Source organism: Ylistrum balloti, unplaced genomic scaffold (genome assembly GCF_031769215.1).
Source record: "Ylistrum balloti isolate Yb309-2 unplaced genomic scaffold, AGI_CSIRO_Ybal_v1 Utg369614, whole genome shotgun sequence".
Taxonomy (NCBI): Eukaryota; Metazoa; Mollusca; class Bivalvia; order Pectinida; family Pectinidae; genus Ylistrum; species Ylistrum balloti.
In genome coordinates, this window is record NW_026781888.1 from 1,246,655 (window position 1) to 1,269,152 (window position 22,498).

A 22,498-nucleotide genomic window follows, 5' to 3' on the forward strand; every position below is an offset into this window, starting at 1 on the left:
TGAGTCACTTTATCTAATCTTGGAATGATTCTGTAATTCTGTGTCAGTTCATCTAATCATGGAATGATTCTGTAACTCTGTGTCACTTTATCTAATCATGGAATGATTCTGTAATTCTGTGTCACTTGATCTAATCTTGGAATGATTCTGTAATTCTGAGTCATTTTCCCTAATCATGAAATGATTCTGTAACCCTGTGTCACTTTATCTTATCATGAAATGATTCTGTAATTCTGAGTCATTTTCAGTAATCATGAAATGATTCTGTAACTCTGTGTCACTTTATCTAATCATGGAATGATTCTGTAACCCTGTGTCACTTTATCTAATCTTGGAATGATTCTGTATTTCTGAGTCATTTTCAGAAATCATGAAATGATTCTGTAACTCTGTGTCACTTTATCTTATCATGGAATGATTCTGTAACTCTGTGTCACTTTATCTTATCATGGAATGATTCTGTAACTCTGTGTCACTTTATCCAATCATGGAATGATTTTGTAATTCTGTGTCACTTTATCTAATCATGGAATGATTCTGTAACTCTGTGTCACTTTATCTAATCTTGGAATGATTCCGTAACTCTGTGTCACTTTATCTAATCATGAAATGATTCTGTAACTCTGTGTCACTTTATCTAATCATGGAATGATTCCGTAACTCTGTGTCACTTTATCTAATCATGGAATGATTCTGTAACTCTGTGTCACTTTATCTAATCATGGAATGATTTTGTAATTCTGTGTCACTTTATCTAATCATGGAATGATTTTGTAATTCTGTGTCACTTTATCTAATCATGGAATGATTCTGTAACCCTGTGTCACTTTATCTAATCTTGGAATGATTCTGTATTTCTGAGTCATTTTCAGAAATCATGAAATGATTCTGTAACTCTGTGTCACTTTATCTTATCATGGAATGATTCTGTAACTCTGTGTCACTTTATCTTATCATGGAATGATTCTGTAACTCTGTGTCACTTTATCCAATCATGGAATGATTTTGTAATTCTGTGTCACTTTATCTAATCATGGAATGATTCTGTAACTCTGTGTCACTTTATCTAATCTTGGAATGATTCCGTAACTCTGTGTCACTTTATCTAATCATGAAATGATTCTGTAACTCTGTGTCACTTTATCTAATCATGGAATGATTCCGTAACTCTGTGTCACTTTATCTAATCATGGAATGATTCTGTAACTCTGTGTCACTTTATCTAATCATGGAATGATTTTGTAATTCTGTGTCACTTTATCTAATCATGGAATGATTCTGTAACTCTGTGTCACTTTATCTAATCATGGAATGATTCCGTAACTCTGTGTCACTTTATCTAATCATGGAATGATTCTGTAACTCTGTGTCACTTTATCTAATCATGGAATGATTTTGTAATTCTGTGTCACTTTATCTAATCATGGAATGATTCTGTAACTCTGTGTCACTTTATCTAATCATGGAATGATTCCGTAACTCTGTGTCACTTTATCTAATCATGGAATGATTCTGTAACTCTGTGTCACTTTATCTAATCATGGAATGATTCTGTAACTCTGTGTCACTTTATCTAATCATGGAATGATTCTGTAACTCTACTGCATATGATGTAGTGTGTGTTTTGTATATTATGTAAAGTGTATTGCATATTATATAATGTGTGTACTGTATATTAGGTATTGTGTGTATTGAATATTCATATTTTATGGTAATTAGTTTAGTTTGTTTTTATCAAAAGCATCAGCTTTAAATGCAAAATATGAATTACTATGTGAAGGTATTTTTTATATTAGAAGCAGGTAATGCCACGCATGCGTTAATGGGAACATCAACAACTGATCCCACAGAAAAACCTACAATACATCTCAGCCCAAGGCCTATAGCCTCAGTAGAAATCGGCCACCCCTTGAAACTGACCATGAATATATTATCGGATATATCAACTTCATGGCGCCTCGAGTGGTCAAAAAGTAACACTGGTGTAAATGGTCTTGGGTCGGTCACGTCCTTTCAAATCACAACGTGTCAGGAGAGCGCTAGGATGTCGGACGCATGTCTGCTGAATTCAACACTGGTACGGTTTTATGTTAACAATGCGAATCACGGAGACGTCATCTACTGTGCTGTTTTTATACCAGGGAGCTGGACCTCTGACCAGACTAGGCTCACCACTTTTACTCGGGTATATGTCTACGGTACGTACTACACTAACCATCTCTACACAGTTGTACTAAAGTATATAACGATAAGCTGGTCAACAGTCCCGATAACTCTAACCATCTCTACAGAGATCTATGCCCTCGATAAGTTGTTCACATCGGTTTACCAAACATATCTAACAGATCGTAACGCAGTTTCTAACAGACACCCACTATTTAACAGACACACAGTATATCGCATAAGTGCAACCACTGCGATTGGAATAAGTTACACAGTAAACGATCTTTTAATCTATTCTAGTGCCCGTGGAATCTGTTCGTCTGCAAAGTTCATCTGGAGAAATCTCTGAAGGCCGACTGATAGTGAAAGAGGGAGACAATTTCACGTTACAATGTGACACATCATTAAGTCGCCCGGCGGCTACCATTTCATGGATCAAAGACTCTGTAGACACATCCTGGGCAGGCAGCAAGCCAACCGTATCAAACATCGATGGTTTGTTCTGGACTTCCCAAACCCTAACAATATTGGCTGAGCGGGACCACAGATCGGCGAAGACTTTCATAGTTTGTAATGCTGTTAACGGCAAATCAAACGCCACATCTTCTACACTTGAAATCATCACACTGAGTGAGTACCGACAGCCTTCTACAGTGACAATCGAGTAGTGAAGATCACGTGACTATCGGTACATCTCATTAGATCTTTATGCACGCTGATTGGATAAAATAGGTCAAGACAGTGTTACTCTATTATTGTACTGAGAACTGACCTCTCAGCACACGGTCAATATATCATTGTACTGAGAAGTAACAACTCAACACACGGTCACTCTATCATTGTACTGAGAACTAACTACTCAACACAGTGTTACTCTATCATTGTACTGAGAACTAACAACTCAAAACAGTGTTACTCTATCATTGTACTGAGAAGTAACTACTCAACACAGTGTTACTCTATCATTGTACTGAGAACTAACCTCTCAACACAGTGTTACTCTATCATTGTACTGAGAACTAACAACTCAACACAGTGTTACTCTATCATTGTACTGAGAACTAACCTCTCAGCACACGGTCACTCTATCATTGTACTGAGAACTAACTACTCAACACACGGTCACTCTATCATTGTACTGAGAACTAACTACTCAACACACGGTCACTATATCATTGTACTGAGAACTAACTACTCAACACACGGTCACTCTATCATTGTACTGAGAACTAACCTCTCAACACACGGTCACTCTATCATTGTACTGAGAACTAACCTCTCAGCACACGGTCACTCTATTATTGTACTGAGAACTGACCTCTCAACACACGGTCACTCTATCATTGTACTGAAAACTAACTACTCAACACAGTGTCACTCTATCATTGTACTGAAAACTAACCTCTCAACACACGGTCACTCTATCATTGTACTGAGAACTAACTACTCAACACAGTGTTACTCTATCATTGTACTGAGAACTAGCAACTCAACACAGTGTTACTCTATCATTGTACTGAGAACTAACTACTTAACACAGTGTTACTCTATCATTGTACTGAGAACTAACTACTCAACACACGGTCACTCTATCATTGAACTGAGAACTAACTACTCAACACACGGTCACTCTATCATTGTACTGAGAACTAACTACTCAACACACGGTCACTCTATCATTGTACTGAGAACTAACTACTTAACACAGTGTTACTCTATCATTGTACTGAGAACTAACTACTTAACACAGTGTTACTCTATCATTGTACTGAGAACTAACTACTCAACACAGTGTCACTCTATCATTGTACTGAGAACTAACCTCTCAACACACGGTCACTCTATCATTGTACTGAGAACTAACTACTCAACACACGGTCACTCTATCATTGTACTGAGAACTAACAACTCAAAACAGTGTTACTCTATCATTGTACTGAGAAGTAACTACTCAACACAGTGTTACTCTATCATTGTACTGAGAACTAACCTCTCAACACAGTGTTACTCTATCATTGTACTGAGAACTAACAACTAACACAGTGTTACTCTATCATTGTACTGAGAACTAACTACTCAACACACGGTCACTCTATCATTGTACTGAGAACTAACTACTCAACACAGTGTCACTCTATCATTGTACTGAGAACTAACCTCTCAACACACGGTCACTCTATCATTGTACTGAGAACTAACCTCTCAGCACACGGTCACTCTATCATTGTACTGAGAACTGACCTCTCAACACACGGTCACTCTATCATTGTACTGAGAACTAACTACTCAACACACGGTCACTCTATCATTGTACTGAGAACTAACCTCTCAACACAGTGTTACTCTATCATTGTACTGAGAACTAACTACTCAACACAGTGTCACTCTATCATTGTACTGAAAACTAACCTCTCAACACACGGTCACTCTATCATTGTACTGAGAGCTGACCTCTCAAAACAGTGTTACTCTATCATTGTACTGAGAACTAGCAACTCAACACAGTGTTACTCTATCATTGTACTGAGAACTAACTACTTAACACAGTGTTACTCTATCATTGTACTGAGAACTAACAACTTAACACACGGTCACTCTATCATTGTACTGAGAACTAACTACTCAACACACGGTCACTCTATCATTGTACTGAGAACTAACTACTCAACACACGGTCACTCTATCATTGTACTGAGAACTAACTACTCAACACACGGTCACTCTATCATTGTACTGAGAACTAACCTCTCAGCACACGGTCACTCTATCATTGTACTGAGAACTAACTACTCAACACACGGTCACTCTATCATTGTACTGAGAACTGACCTCTCAACACACGGTCACTCTATCATTGTACTGAGAACTAACTACTCAACACACGGTCACTCTATCATTGTACTGAGAACTAACTACTCAACACAGTGTTACTCTATCATTACTGAGAACTAACAACTCAACACAGTGTTACTCTATCATTGTACTGAGAACTAACAAATCAAAACAGAACACCTCTGTCATACAAGAGAGAAGTAAAAACTCGACACAGTGTTACTCTATCATTGTACTGAGAACTAACAACTGAGAGCTAACAACACAGTGTTACTCTATCATTGTACTGAGAACTAACCTCTCAGCACACGGTCACTCTATCATTGTACTGAGAACTAACCTCTCAACACACGGTCACTCTATCATTGTACTGAGAGCTGACCTCTCAAAACAGTGTTACTCTATCATTATACTGAGAACTAACAACTTAACACACGGTCACTCTATCATTGTACTGAGAACTAACTACTCAACACAGTGTTACTCTATCATTGTACTGAGAACTAACAACTCAACACAGTGTTACTCTATCATTGTACTGAGAACTAACTACTTAACACAGTGTTACTCTATCATTGTACTGAGAACTAACCTCTCCACACAGTGTTACTCTATCATTGTACTGAGAACTAACTACTTAACACAGTGTTACTCTATCATTGTACTGAGAACTAACAACTCAACACACGGTCACTCTATCATTGTACTGAGAACTAACTACTCAACACACGGTCACTCTATCATTGTACTGAGAACTAACTACTCAACACACGGTCACTCTATCATTGTACTGAGAACTAACTACTCAACACAGTGTTACTCTATCATTGTACTGAGAACTAACAACTCAAAACAGTGTTAACAGTGTTACTCTATCATTGTACTGAGAACTAACTACTCAACACAGTGTTACTCTATCATTGTACTGAGAACTAACTACTCAACACTCTGTCACTCTATCATTGTACTGAGAACTAACTACTCAACACACGGTCACTCTATCATTGTACTGAGAACTAACAACTCAACACACGGTCACTCTATCATTGTACTGAGAACTAACTCAACACACTCAACACAGTGTTACTCTATCATTGTACTGAGAACTAACTACTCAACACAGTGTCACTCTATCATTGTACTGAGAACTAACTGAGAACTCAAACACAGTGTCACTCTATCATTGTACTGAGAACTAACTACTCAACACAGTGTTACTCTATCATTGTACTGAGAACTAACTACTCAACACACGGTCACTCTATCATTGTACTGAGAACTAACTACTCAACACACGGTCACTCTATCATTGTACTGAGAACTAACCTCTCAACACACGGTCACTCTATCATTGTACTGAGAACTAACTCAACACACGGTCACTCTATCATTGTACTCAACACAGAACTAACTACTCAACACACGGTCACTCTATCATTGTACTGAGAACTAACTACTCAACACACGGTCACTCTATCATTGTACTGAGAACTAACTACTCAACACACGGTCACTCTATCATTGTACTGAGAACTAACTACTCAACACACGGTCACTCTATCATTGTACTGAGAACTAACTACTCAACACAGTGTCACTCTATCATTGTACTGAGAACTAACCTCTCAACACACGGTCACTCTATCATTGTACTGAGAGCTGACCTCTCAAAACAGTGTTACTCTATCATTATACTGAGAACTAACAACTACTAACACACGGTCACTCTATCATTGTACTGAGAACTAACCAACTCAGCACACGGTCACTCTATCATTGTACTGAGAACTAACTACTCAACACACGGTCACTCTATCATTGTACTGAGAACTAACCTCTCACACACACGGTCACTCTATCATTGTACTGAGAACTAAACTCAACACAACTCTATCATTGTACTGAGAACTCTCTCAACACACGGTCACTCTATCATTGTACTGAGAACTAACTACTCAACACAACACACTGAGAACTAACTACTCAACACACTCTATCATTGTACTGAGAACTGACTACTCAACACACGGTCAATCTATCATTGTACTGAGAACTAACCTCTCAACACACGGTCACTCTATCATTGTACTGAGAACTAACCTCTTAACACACGGTCACTCTATCATTGTACTGAGAAATGACTACTCAACACACGGTCACGTTATCATTGTACTGAAGAATTTCTGTCTACATTGTACTCTCTTGAATTTCTGTTGAGAACTAATTTCTTAACACAGGCACTACCCTGTACTGAGACCTACCCCTGTTTCTGTGGATTACTTGAACAAGGCGGATGTAAGATTGAGTTGGAGTATCGAACCTGAGTCACTGTACCGTGTAAGTTTTGACATGGTGATTGTTCCGGACACAGCTGGACTAACTGTCGGTCCTCCAACGAGACGAGGTGGAGGTAAGTATATCATTGATAAATCAGCGTTATGAATTACACCCCTGAAAAATGTTGAGAAAGGTAGCAGCTTCTTTTGTGTACATCCTTGATTACTACAGTGATCAGAAATTATAACTCACTTCTTATATGCATGATATCAGTACAAAGTCATTATACATGGCGAAAAAAAGGCTTGTTCTATTTGGAGCAATGTTTTGTCTTATAATTGATACATTTTATCCAATTCAATTATACATGGCGAAAAAAAGGCTTGTTCTATTTGGAGCAATGTTTTGTCTTATAATTGATACATTTTATCCAATTCAAGCCAACGTTATTATGCTATTTAGAAAATAGTATTTTCAATAAACCTTCCATACTAAGGCCTTTATACATTATTAGACTGTGAAGCAAATTGTGAAATGAAACAACATGAAATAGATATTAATTGCTAAGAATATCCTAACACAGTTTTTATATACTGACCAAGTGTAATACAATGACCTAATCATTATAACCGACTGGGTCACAATGTCCTACTTATTATAGCCGACTGGGTACAATGTCCCATTTATTATAACAGACTGGGTACAATGTCCTACTTATTATAACAGAACTGGGTCACAATGTCCTACTTATTATAACAGACTGGGGTACAATGTTCTACTTATTATAGCCGACTGGGTCACAATGTCCTACTTATTATAGCCGACTGGGTACAATGTCCTACTTATTATAGCCGACTGGGTCACAATGTCCTACATATTATAGCCGACTGGGTCACAATGTCCTACTTATTATAGCCGAATGGGTCACAATGTCCTACTTATTATAGCCGACTGGGTCACAATGTCCTACATATTATAGCCGACTGAGTACAATGTTCTACCTTTTATAGCCGACTGGGTCACAATGTCCTACTTATTATAGCCGACTGGGTCACAATGTCCTTCTTCTTATAACCGACTGGGTTACAATGTCCTACTTACAATGACCAAGTGGGGTCAATCGTCCTCCTTCTGATCCCCCAGTGGGGTAAAATATCCTCCTTAAAACGGTCGAGTGGGGTAAAATGTCCTGTTTATAACGATTGAGTGAGTACAATGTCCTCCCTACAATGACCAAGTGAGGAAAATTTTCCTCCTTATAATGCCTGAATGGGTACAATTTCCTCCTTATGATGCCTGAGTTGGGTACAATTCCCTTCTTATGATGCCTAAGGTGGGTACAATTTCCTCCTTATAATGCCTGAGTTGGGTACAATTTCCTCCTTATAATGCCTGAGTTGGGTACAATTTCCTCCTTAAAATGCCTGAGTTGGGTACAATTTCCTTTTTATAATGCCTGAGTTGGGTATAATTTCCTCCTTATAATGCCTGAGTTGGGTACAATTTCCTCCTTATAATGCCTGAGTTGGGTACAATTTCCTTCTTATAATGCCTGAGTTGGGTACAATTTCCTCCATATGATGCCTGAGTTGGGTACAATTCCCTTCTTATGATGCCTAAGGTGGGTACAATTTCCTTTTTATAATGCCTGAGTTGGGTACAATTTCCTCCATATGATGCCTGAGTTGGGTACAATTCCCTTCTTATGATGCCTAAGGTGGGTACAATTTCCTTTTTATAATGCCTGAGTTGGGTATAATTTCCTCCTTATAATGCCTGAGTTGGGTACAATTTCCTCCTTATAATGCCTGAGTTGGGTACAATTTCCTTCTTATAATGCCTGAGTTGGGTACAATTTCCTCCTTATGATGCCTGAGTTGGGTACAATTCCCTTCTTATGATGCCTAAGGTGGGTACAATTTCCTTTTTATAATGCCTGAGTTGGGTACAATTTCCTCCTTATAATGCCTGAGTTGGGTACAATTTCCTCCTTAAAATGCCTGAGTTGGGTACAATTTCCTTTTTATAATGCCTGAGTTGGGTATAATTTCCTCCTTATAATGCCTGAGTTGGGTACAATTTCCTCCTTATAATGCCTGAGTTGGGTACAATTTCCTTCTTATAATGCCTGAGTTGGGTACAATTTCCTCCATATAATGCCTGAATGGGTACAATTTCCTCCATATAATGCATGAGTTGGGTACAATTTCCATCTTATAATGCCTGAGTTGGGTACAATTTCCTCCATATAATGCCTGGATGGGTACAATTTCCTCCTGATGATGCCTGAGTTGGGTACAATTTCCTCCTTATAATGCCTGAGTTGGGTACAATTTCCTCCTTATAATGCCTGAGTTGGGTACAATTTCATTTTTATAATGCCTGAATTGGGTACTATTTCCTTTTTATAATGCCTGAATGGGTACAATTTCCTCCTTATAATGACTGAGTTGGGTACTATTTCCTCCTGATGATGACTGAGTTGGGTACTATTTCCTCCTTATAATGCCTGAATGGGTACAATTCCCTCCTTATAATGCCTGAGTTGGGTACTATTTCCTCCTTATGATGCCTGCGTTGGGTACAATTTCCTCCTTATAATGCCTGAGTTGGGTACAATTTCCTCCTTATAATGCCTGAGTCTGGTACTATTTCCTCCTTATAATGCCTGAGTTGGGTACAATTTCCTCCTTATAATGCCTGAGTTGGGTACAATTTCCTCCTTATAATGCCTGAGTTGGGTACAATTTCCTCCTTATTTCCTCCTTATAATGCATATAATGCATTAGTTGGGTATAATTTCCTCCTTATAATGCCTGAGTTGGATACAATTTCCTCCTTATAATGCCTGAGTTTGATACAATTTCCTTCTTATAATGCCTGAATTGGGTACAATTTCCTCCATATAATACCTGAGTTGGGTACTATTTCCTCCTTATAATGCCTGAGTTGGGTACAATTTCCTCCTTATAATGCCTGAGTTGGGTACAATTTCCTCCTTATAATGCCTGAGTTGGGTACTATATCCTACTTATAATGCCTGAATTTGGTACTATTTCCTCCTGATGATGCCTGATTGGGTACAATTTCCTCCTTATAATGCCTGATTGGGTACAATTTCCTCCTTATAATGCCTGAGTTGGGTACTATTTCCTCCTTATAATGCCTGAGTTGGGTACTATTTCCTCCTTATAATGCCTGAGTTGGGTACAATTTCCTCCTTATGATGCCTGAGTTGGGTACTATTTCCTCCTTATAATGCCTGAGTTGGGTATTACTTCCTCCTTATTATGCATGCGCTGGGTACAATTTCCTCCTGATAATGCCTGAGTTGGGTACTCTTTCCTCCTGATAATGCCTGAGTTGGGTACTATATCCTCCCTATGATGCATGCGTTGGGTACAATTTCCTCCATATAATGCATGAGTTGGGTACAATTTCCTCCCTATAATGCCTGAGTTGGGTACAATTTCCTCCTTATAATGCCTGAGTTGGGTTCCATTTCCTCCTTATCATGCCTGAGTTGGGTACTATTTCCTCCTTATAATACCTGAGTTGGGTACTATTTCCTACTGATGATGCCTGAGTTGGGTACTATTTCCTCCTTATAATGCATGAGTTGGGTACAATTTCCTCCTGCTGATGCCGGAGTTGGGTATAATTTCCTTCTGATAATGCCTGAGTTGGGTACTATTTCCTCCTTATAATGCCTGAGTTGGGTACTACTTCCTCCTTATTATGCATGCGTTGGGTACAATTTCCTCCTGATGATGCCTGAGTTGGGTACAATTTCCTCCTGATAATGCCTGAGTTGGGTACAATTTCCTCCTTATAATGCCTGAGTTGGGTATCATGCCTGTTGGGTACCATTTCCTCCTTATAATGCCTGAGTTGGGTACAATTTCCTCCTGATGATGCATGAGTTGGGTACAATTTCCTCCATATAATGCATGAGTTGGGTACAATTTCCTCCCTATAATGCCTGAGTTGGGTAGAATTTCCTCCTTATAATGACTGAGTTGGGTACAATTTCCTTCTTATAATGCCTGAATGGGTACAATTTCCTTCTTATAATGCCTGAGTTGGGTACAATTTCCTCCATATAATGCATGAGTTGGGTACAATTTCCTCCTCATGATGCCGGAGTTGGGTATAATTTCCTCCATATAATGCATTAGTTGGGTACAATTTCCTCCTGATAATGCCTGAGTTGGATAAAATTTTCTCCTTATAATGCCTGAGTTTGGTACAATTTCCTTCTTATAATGCCTGAGTTGGGTACAATTTCCTCCATATAATGCCTGAATGGGTACAATTTCCTCCATATAATGCATGAGTTGGGTACAATTTCCTTCTTATAATGCCTGAGTTGGGTACAATTTCCTCCATATAATGCCTGAATGGGTACAATTTCCTCCTTATGATGCCTGAGTTGGGTACAATTTCCTCCTTATAATGCCTGAGTTGGGTACAATTTCATTTTGATAATGCCTGAGTTGGGTACAATTTCCTCCTTAAAATGCCTGAGTTGGGTACAATTTCCTGCTTATAATGCATGTGTTGGGTACAATTTCCTTCTTATAATGCCTGTTGGGTACTATTTACTCCTTATAATGCCTGAGTTGGGTACAATTTCCTCTTGAGGAGGCTTGAGTTGGGTACAATTTCCTCCTGATAATGCCTGAGTTGGGTACTGTTTCCTCCTTATAATGCTTGAGTTGGGTACCATTTCCTCCTGATGATGCCTGAGTTGGGTACAATTTCATTTTGATAATGCCTGAGTTGGGTACAATTTCCTCCTGATAATGCCTGAGTTGGGTACTATTTCCTCCTTATAATGCCTGAGTTGGGTACTATTTCCTCCTTATAATGCCGGAGTTTGGTAAAATTTCTTCCTTATGGTGCCTGAGTTGGGTACTATTTCCTTCTTATAATGCCTGAGTTGGGTACTACTTCCTCCTTATGATGCATGCACTGGGTACAATTTCCTCCTGATGATGCCTGAGTTGGGTACAATTTCCTCCTGATAATGCCTGAGTTTGGTACTATTTCTTCCTGATGATGCCTGAGTTGGGTACAATTTCCTCCTTATAATGCCTGAGTTTGGTACTATTTCTTCCTGATGATGCCTGAGTTGGGTACTATTTCCTCCTTATAATGGCTGAGTTGGGTACAATTTCTTCCTTATAATGCCTGAGTTGGGTGCAATTTCCTCCTTATAATGCCTGAATGGGTACAATTTCCTCCTGATGATGCCTGAGTTGGGTACAATTTCCTCCTGATAATGCCTGAGTTGGGTACAATTTCCTCCTTATAATGCCTGAATGGGTACAATTTCCTGCTGATAATACCTGAGTTGGGTACTATTTCCTCCTGATAATGCCTGAGTTGCGTACAATTTCCTCCTTATAATGCCTGAGTTGGGTACAATTTCCTCCTTATAATGCCTGAGTTGGGTACAATTTCCTCCTTATAATGCCTGAGTTGGGTACTATTTCTTCCTTATAATGCCTGAGTTGGGTACTATTTCCTCCTTATAATGCCTGAATGGGTACAATTTCCTCCTGATAATGCCTATGTTGGGTACAATTTCCTCCATATAATGCATGAGTTAGGTACAATTTCCTTCTTATAATGCCTATGTTGAGTACAATTTCCTCCATATGATGCCTGAGTTTGGTACAATTTCCTCCTTATAATGCCTGAATGGGTACAATTTCCTCCTTATAATGCCTGAATTGGGTACAATTTCCTCCTTATAATGCCTGAGTTGGGTACTATTTCCTCCTTATAATGCCTGAGTTGGGTACAATTTCCTCCTTATAATGCCTGAGTTGGGTACTACTTCCTCCTTATAATGCCTGCGTTGGGTACCATTTCCTCTTGATGATGGCCATGTGGAGGTACCTTGTCCACCTTTTAATGGCCAATTGGGATACGATACCCTTCTTATAATGACCGAATGGGGTACATTATCCTTCTTACAACGACCAAATTGGGTACAATGTCCTCTATTCAATGACTGAGTGGGGTGCAAAATCCACTATACAATGACCGACTGGGATTTAATGTCCTCGATAATGACGTGTAGGTGCAATGGCCTCCTTCCAATGGCCAAGTCAGGTGCAATATCCTCTATTCAATGACTGAGTGGGGTGCAAAGTCCACTATACAATGACCGACTGGGATTTAATGTCCTCTTGATAACTACGTGTAGGTGCATTGTCCTCCTTCCAATGGCCAAGTCAGGTGCAATGTCATACTTATAATTACCGACTAGATACAATGTCTTTCTTACAATGGTTGATTGGGGTACGTTGGCCTCCTATAATGGCCAAGTTGGGTACAATGTCCTCTTTACAATTGCCGAATAAGGTTATATATTCTACATATAATGTCCTAATAGGGTACGCTATCCTCCTTATAATGGTCGAGTAGGGTGCAATGTCGTTCTAGCGATAGCCGAGTGGGGTACAATGTCCTCTTTATGACGTCCTAGTGGGGTACAATGTCGTTCTTACTATGGTTGAATGAGGTAGAATTCCTTCTTACGATGGCCGTGTGGGGAACAATATATGGCCAAGTCGTGTATATTTTCCTTTTTAATGGCCGAGTGGGTTAAAATGCCCACTTTACGATGGCTGAATAGAGTACAATGTTCTCTTCATGATGGTCCAGTTGGGGGGGAGTCCTCCATGAAATGGCCGAGTGGGGTGCATTGTCCTGTTTATACTGGCCGATTGGGGTAAAATGATCTTATGATATTTGAATGAGGTACAATTCCTTCCTTACAATAGTCATGTAGGGCTCCATATCCGCTATAATGACTAAGTGGGGTACAATGTCTTTATGATGACCAAGTGGCGTACATTGTTCTCCTTTTAATAAGCCTATTGGGGTACCCTGTCCTCCTTTTAATGACTGAGTTAGGTACAATGTCCCCTTTATGATGGCCAAGTAGAGTACAATGTCGTTCTAATAATAACCGAATGTGGTACAATGACCTCCTTACAATGGCCAAATGGGGTAAACTTTCCTTCGTACATTGACTGTGAGGGTATTATATCCTCTTAACGATGGCCAAGAGGGATAAAATGTCCTCTTATGATGACGAAATAAAGAACAAATGAATCATGACGACTACATAGATTGGTCAGATATTAGTCTTCTTATTCGTTATAAAGCATGGTACTATGTGTACCCTACGATTCGCAACCAGTGGAAAATTTTTCACTTGAGAAATGTCACAATTGTAAGCACTTAATTGTTATAGTGGGCGTGCTGTTCTCAAGCAAATTCACGGGTCTTCAACCGAACCAAATCTACAAGGTATCAGTCAGTGCCTTTAACGACCTCGGTAGCAGTGATGTTACAACTGTCTTCTTCAATATGGCTTCGGGTTAGTAGTCCATCTTCATGTTACATTTCCTGGAGAAACTGATCTTAATTTCATATACGACAAGTGAAAACACTGGTAAATATGATACTGTACATATGATCTGGTTCACGCGAGGGCGTTCCTTTCCATGCTGCCGCCATGGTAACAATCAACCGTGATTACAGGATATTTGTGTGTATTAACATGTTCAATTAACAGTTCTTTTGACATCTATAAAACATAATAAAACCACCCTGCTCTCCTATGAAAAGTTGTATGATAGGGGATAAAGGTGTATTGCCTTAATTTTAATTCCAATAACATAATAGCAATCTTTTCCACGTTTCTGTTTTTTTTATTATTATTATTGTTATAGGTAGTTATTGGACTTTGTATTCCTTTCAGTGTCTGAATTTCTAATTCGGTATCATTGTAGAGATCAATCATGTCCCAGAGTAACACATGGATACATTTCTGTATAATGATATTACTGATAGGAATTGTAATGTATGTATAGTTTTAGCTGAAACAGTTTCATAACAGACTTTCGTTCAACTTGAAAACGGGAAATGTGTGCCAGTCCAATAGCAGACTTTGCTGTGTCAACTCATAATCAAGTATTGAAGTGTAATGAGTGAAGAGCGATATAATTCCATGATACAATACATCATAATTAAGTAAATAGCATTTGTATGTATTGTATGATTTCAGATGAGACGGAAGCTGGATTACCATACTTCCTAGTCGGTTTGACTTTGATTGTTGTGGCAGTTGTTATGCTTTCTATATTTGGTGTTATAGGGATCCTGATGAAGGGAGGTAAGTGTTCTTACTCTACCCTACACAGGTCTGTAATTATTTAATTTACAAATGATACAGGTAAACGGCTACACTTTTTTTCAAAACCAAGCAAAATTTAAGAAAAAATGGTATTTTGTCATTTATATTTATAATTATGTTGAGTTGACATATGTATGTCTTGATTTTATCAAAATGATGGTCATTTCTAGTGTCTATTGTCCTCAAAACAGTCAAGGTCAAATATGGATGTGTGTCGTAAGGAGACATCGGCAGTTAGAATCATGTAAGTTCGAGTGTAAAGGGCAACACCATCTGTAACGGTCATATAAGTACAGGTATCTAGAGACACCATCAGCCAGGGTCATATAACAGGTATCTAGACCCATCATCAAACATGGTCGAAGGAGAACAGGTAGCTACAGACACCATCAGCCAGGGTCATATAACAGGTATCTAGAGACACCATCAGCCAGGGACATATAACAGGTATCTAGAGACACGATCAACCAGGGTCTTAGAAGAACAGGTATCTAGAGACATTTACAGCCACGGTCATATAAGTGCAGGTATCTAGAGACATCATCAAACATGGTCGTAGGAGAACAGGTAGCTAGAGACACCATCAGCCAGGGTCATATAACAGGTATCCAGAGACATCATCAAACAGGGTCATAGGAGAACAGGTATCTAGAGACACCATCAGCCAGGGTCATATAGGTACAGTTAGCTAGAGACATCATCAGCCAGGGTCATATAAGTACAGGTAGCTAGACACCAACAGCCAGGGTCATATAGGTACAGGTAGCTAGAGACACCATCAGCCAGGGTCATATAACAGGTATCTAGAGACACCATCAGCCAGGGTCATATAACATGTATCTAGAGACACCATCAGCCAGGGTCATATAAGTACAGGTATCTAGAGACACCATCAAACAGGGTCGTAGGAGAACAGGTATCTAGAGACACCATCAGCCAGGGTCATATAACAGGTATCCAGAGACATCATCAAACAGGGTCGTAGGAGAACAGGTATCTAGAGACACCATCAGCCAGGGTCATATAGGTACAGTTAGCTAGAGACATCATCAGCCAGGGTCATATAAGTACAGGTAGCTAGACACCAACAGCCAGGGTCATATAGGTACAGGTAGCTAGAGACACCATCAGCCAGGGTCATATAACAGGTATCTAGAGACACCATCAGCCAGGGTCATATAACATGTATCTAGAGACACCATCAGCCAGGGTCATATAAGTACAGGTATCTAGAGACACCATCAGTCAGGGTCATATAACAGGTATCTAGAGACACCATCAGCCAAGGTCATTTAGCAGGTATCTAGAGACACCATCAGCCAGGGTCATATAAGTACAGGTATCTGGAGACAACATCAGCCAAGGGTCATATAACAGGTATCTAGAGACACCATCAAACAGGGTCGTAGAAGAACAGGTAGCTAGAGACACCATCAGCCAGGGTCATATAACAGGTATCTAGAGACACCATCAGCCAGGGTCATATAAGTACAGGAATCTGAAGACACCATCAGCCAGAGTCATATAACAGGTATCTAGAGACACCATCAGCCAGGGTCATATAACAGGTATCTAGAGACACCATCAGCCAAGGTCATATAACAGGTACCTAGAGACACCATCAGGCAGGGTCATATAACAGGTATCTAGAGACACCATCGGCCAAGGTCATTTAGCAGGTATCTAGAGACACCATCAGCCAGGGTCGTATAAGTACAGGTATCTGGAGACACCATCAGCCAGGGTCATATAAGTACAGGTAGCTAGAGACACCATCAGCCAGGGTCATATAACAGGTATCTAGAGACACCATCAGCCAAGGTCATATAACAGGTACCTAGAGACACCATCAGTCAGGGTCATATAACAGGTATCTAGAGACACCATCAGCCAGGGTCATATAAGTACAGGTATCTAGAGACACCATCAGCCAGGGTCATATAAGTACAGGTAGCTAGAGACACCATCAGCCAGGGTCATATAACAGGTATCTAGAGACACCATCTGCCAAGGTCATATAACAGGTAGCTAGAGACACCATCAGTCAGGGTCATATAACAGGTATCTAGAGACACCATCGGCCAAGGTCATTTAGCAGGTATCTAGAGACACCATCAGCCAGGGTCGTATAAGTACAGGTATCTGGAGACACCATCAGCCAGGGTCATATAAGTACAGGTAGCTAGAGACACCATCAGCCAGGGTCATATAACAGGTATCTAGAGACACCATCAGCCAAGGTCATATAACAGGTACCTAGAGACACCATCAGTCAGGGTCATATAACAGGTATCTAGAGACACCATCGGCCAAGGTCATTTAGCAGGTATCTAGAGACACCATCAGCCAGGCTCATATAACATGTATCTAGAGACACCATCAGCCATGGTCATATAAGTACAGGTATCTAGAGACATCATCAACCAGGGTCGTAGGAGAACAGGTATCTAGAGACACCATCAGCCAGGGTCATATAGCAGGTATCTAGAGACACCATCAAACAGGGTCATATAAGTACAGGTATCTGGAGACACTATCAGCCAGGGTCATATAACAGATACCTAGAGACACCATCAAACAGGGTCATATAAGTACAGGTATCTGGAGACACCATCAGCCAGGCTCATATAACAGGTATCTAGAGACACCATCAAACAGAGTCGTAGGAGAACAGGTAGCTAGAGACACCATCAGCCAGGGTCATATAACAGGTATCTAGAGACACCATCAACCAGGGTCGTAGGAGAACAGGTATCTAGAGACACCATCAGCCAGGGTCATATAACAGGTATCTAGAGACACCATCAGCCAGGGTTATATAGGTACAGTTAGCTAGAGACATCATCAGCCAGGGTCATATAACAGGTATCTAGAGACACCATCAGCCAGGGTCATATAAGTACAGGTAGCTAGAGACACCATCAGCCAGGGTCATATAACAGGTATCTAGAGACACCATCAGCCAAGGTCATATAACAGGTATCTAGAGACACCATCAGTCAGGGTCATATAACAGGTATCTAGAGACACCATCAAACAGGGTCGTAGGAGAATAGGTAGCTAGAGACACCATCAGCCACGGTCATATAACAGGTATCTAGATACACCATCAGCCAAGGTCATATAACAGGTATCTAGAGACACCATCAGCCAGGGTCATATAACAGGTATCTAGAGACACCATCAGCCATGGTCATATAAGTACAGGTAGCTAGACACCAACAGCCAAGGTCATAAAGGTACAGGTAGCTAGAGACACCATCAGCCAGGGTCATATAACAGGTATCTAGAGACACCATCAACCAGGGTCATATAAAAGGTATCTAGAGACACCATCAGCCAGGGTCATATAACAGGTATCTAGAGACACCATCAGCCAGGGTCATATAACAGGTATCTAGAGACACCATCGGCCAAGGTAATTTAGCAGGTATCTAGAGACACCATCAGCCAGGGTCGTATAAGTACAGGTATCTGGAGACACCATCAGCCAGGGTCATATAAGTACAGGTAGCTAGAGACACCATCAGCCAGGGTCATATAACAGGTATCTAGAGACACCATCTGCCAAGGTCATATAACAGGTACCTAGAGACACCATCAGTCAGGGTCATATAACAGGTATCTAGAGACACCATCGGCCAAGGTCATTTAGTAGGTATCTAGAGACACCATCAGCCAGGGTCGTATAAGTACAGGTATCTGGAGACACCATCAGCCAGGGTCATATAAGTACAGGTAGCTAGAGACACCATCAGCCAGGGTCATATAACAGGTATCTAGAGACACCATCAGGCAAGGTCATATAACAGGTACCTAGAGACACCATCAGTCAGGGTTATATAACAGGTATCTAGAGACACCATCGGCCAAGGTCATTTAGCAGGTATCTAGAGACACCATCAGCCAGGGTCGTATAAGTACAGGTATCTGGAGACACCATCAGCCAGGGTCATATAACAGGTATCTAGAGACACCATCAAACAGGGTCGTAGGAGAACAGGTAGCTAGAGACACCATCAGCCAGGGTAATATAACAGGTATCTAGAGACACCATCAGCCAAGGTCATATAACAGGTAACTAGAGACACCATCAGTCAGGGTCATATAACAGGTATCTAGAGACACCATCAAACAGGGTCGTAGGAGAATAGGTAGCTAGAGACACCATCAGCCACGGTCATATAACAGGTATCTAGATACACCATCAGCCAAGGTCATATAACAGGTATCTAGAGACACCATCAGCCAGGGTCATATAACAGGTATCTAGAGACACCATCAGCCATGGTCGTAGGAGAACAGGTAGCTAGAAATACCATCAGCCAGGGTCATATAACAGGTATCTAGAGACACCATCAGCCAGGGTCATATAACAGGTATGTAAAGACATTAACAGCCATCGTCATACAAGGACAGGTATCTAGAGACCAGCCAGGGTCATATAAGTACAGTTAGCTAGAGACACCATCAGCCAGGGTAATATAACAGGTATCTAGAGACACCATCAGCCAAGGTCATATAACAGGTATCTAGAGACACCATCAAACAGGGTCGTAGGAGAATAGGTAGCTAGAGACACCATCAGCCACGGTCATATAACAGGTATCTAGATACACCATCAGCCAAGGTCATATAACAGGTATCTAGAGACACCATCAGCCAGGGTCATATAACAGGTATCTAGAGACACCATCAGCCATGGTCATATAAGTACAGGTAGCTAGACACCAACAGCCAAGGTCATAAAGGTACAGGTAGCTAGAGACACCATCAGCCAGGGTCATATAACAGGTATCTAGAGACACCATCAGCCAGGGTCATATAACAGGTATCTAGAGACACCATCAGCCAGGGTCATATAACAGGTATCTAGAGACACCATCAGCCAGGGTCATATAAGTACAGGTATCTAGAGACACCATCAGCCAGGGTCATATAAGTACAGGTAGCTAGAGACACCATCAGCCAAGGTCATATAACAGGTACCTAGAGACACCATCAGTCAGGGTCATATAACAGGTATCTAGAGACACCATCGGCCAAGGTCATTTAGCAGGTATCTAGAGACACCATCAGCCAGGGTCGTATAAGTACAGGTATCTGGAGACACCATCAGCCAGGGTCATATAACAGGTATCTAGAGACACCATCAAACAGGGTCGTAGGAGAACAGGTAGCTAGAGACACCATCAGCCACGATCATATAACAGGTATCTAGATACACCATTAGCCAAGGTCATATAACAGGTATCTAGAGACACCATCAGCCAGGGTCATATAACAGGTATCTACAGACATCATCAAACATGGTCGTAGGAGAACAGGTAGCTAGAAATACCATCAGCCAGGGTCATATAACAGGTATCTAGAGACACCATCAGCCAGGGTCATATAACAGGTATGTAAAGACATTAACAGCCATCGTCATACAAGGACAGGTATCTAGAGACACCATTAACCAGGGTCTTAGGAGAACAGGTATCTAGAGACATTTACAGCCAAGGTCATATAACAGGTATCTAGAGACGCCATCAGCCAGGGTCATATAACAGGTATCTAGAGACACCATCAGCCAGGGTCATATAACAGGTATCTAGAGACACCATCAGCCAGGGTCATATAACAGGTATCTAGAGACACCATCAGCCAGGGTCATATAACAGGTATCTAGAGACATCATCAGCCAGGGTCATATAAGTACATGTATCTAGAGACACCATCAGCCAGGGTCATATAACAGGTATCTAGAGACACCATCAGCCAGGGTCATATAACAGGTATCTAGAGACACCATCAAACAGGGTCGTAGGAGAAGAGGTAGCTAGAGACACCATCATCCAGGCTCATATAACAGGTATCTAGAGACACCATCAGCCAGGGTCATATAACAGGTATCTGGAGACACCATCAGGTAGGGTCATATAACAGGTATCTAAAGACATTAACAGCCATGGTCATATCACTACAGGTATTTAGAGAAATCATCAACCAGGGTCGTAGGAGAACAGGTAGCTAGAGACACCATCAGCCAGGGTCATATAACAGGTATCTAGAGACACCATCAGCCAGGGTCATATAACAGGTATCTAGAGACACCATCAGCCAAGGTCGTAGGAGAACAGGTATCTAGAGACACCATCAGCCAGGGTCATATAACTGGTATCTGGAGACACCATCAGCCAGGGCCATCTAAGTACAGGTATCTAGAGTCATATAGGTACAGCCAGACTCATATAACAGGTATCTAGAGACACCATCAGCCAGGGTCATATAACAGGTATCTAGAGACACCATCAGCCATGGTCATATAAGTACAGGTATCTAGAGACATCATCAAGCAGGGTCGTAGGAGAACAGGTATCTAGAGACATCAACAGCCAGGGTCATATAAGGACAGGTATCTAGAGACACCATCAGCCAGGGTCATATAACAGGTATCTAGAGACACCATCAGCCAAGGTCATATAAGTACAGGTATCTGGAGACACCCTCAGCCAGGGTTATATAAGTACAGGTATCTGGAGACACCATCAGCCAGGGTCATATAACAGGTATCTATAGACACCATCAGCCAGGGTCATATAGGTACAGTTAGCTAGAGACATCATCAGCCAGGGTCATATAAGTACAAATAGCTAGACACCAACAGCCAGGGTCATATAGGTACAGGTAGCTAGAGACACCATCAGCCAGGGTCATATAACAGGTATCTAGAGACACCATCAGCCAGGGTCATATAACAGGTATCTAGAGACACCATTAGCCAGGGTCATATAACAGGTATCTAGAGACACCATCAACCAGGGTCTTAGGAGATCAGGTATTTAGAGACACCATCAGCCAAGGTCATATAAGTACAGGTATCTGGAGACACCATCAGCTAGGGTCATATAACAGGTATCTAGAGACGCCATCAAACAGGGTCGTAGGAGAACAGGTAGCTAGAGACACCATCAGCCACGGTCATATAACAGGTATCTAGATACACCATCAGCCAAGGTCATA

General features: G+C 40.8%; 1 protein-coding gene across 1 annotated transcript in view; it reads left to right on the forward strand.

Annotated features, from left to right (window-relative positions):
- Nucleotides 1–22,498, forward strand: part of LOC132547844 (uncharacterized) — a 57,415-nt gene that overhangs the window by 7,532 nt on the left and 27,385 nt on the right. Inside the window, exons 2-6 of the mRNA XM_060211652.1 lie at nt 1,797–2,198; nt 2,464–2,827; nt 7,233–7,405; nt 14,546–14,671; nt 15,362–15,469. Of these exons, the coding sequence (XP_060067635.1) occupies nt 1,797–2,198; nt 2,464–2,827; nt 7,233–7,405; nt 14,546–14,671; nt 15,362–15,469 (1,173 nt within the window). The remainder of the gene's footprint in view (nt 1–1,796; nt 2,199–2,463; nt 2,828–7,232; nt 7,406–14,545; nt 14,672–15,361; nt 15,470–22,498) is intronic.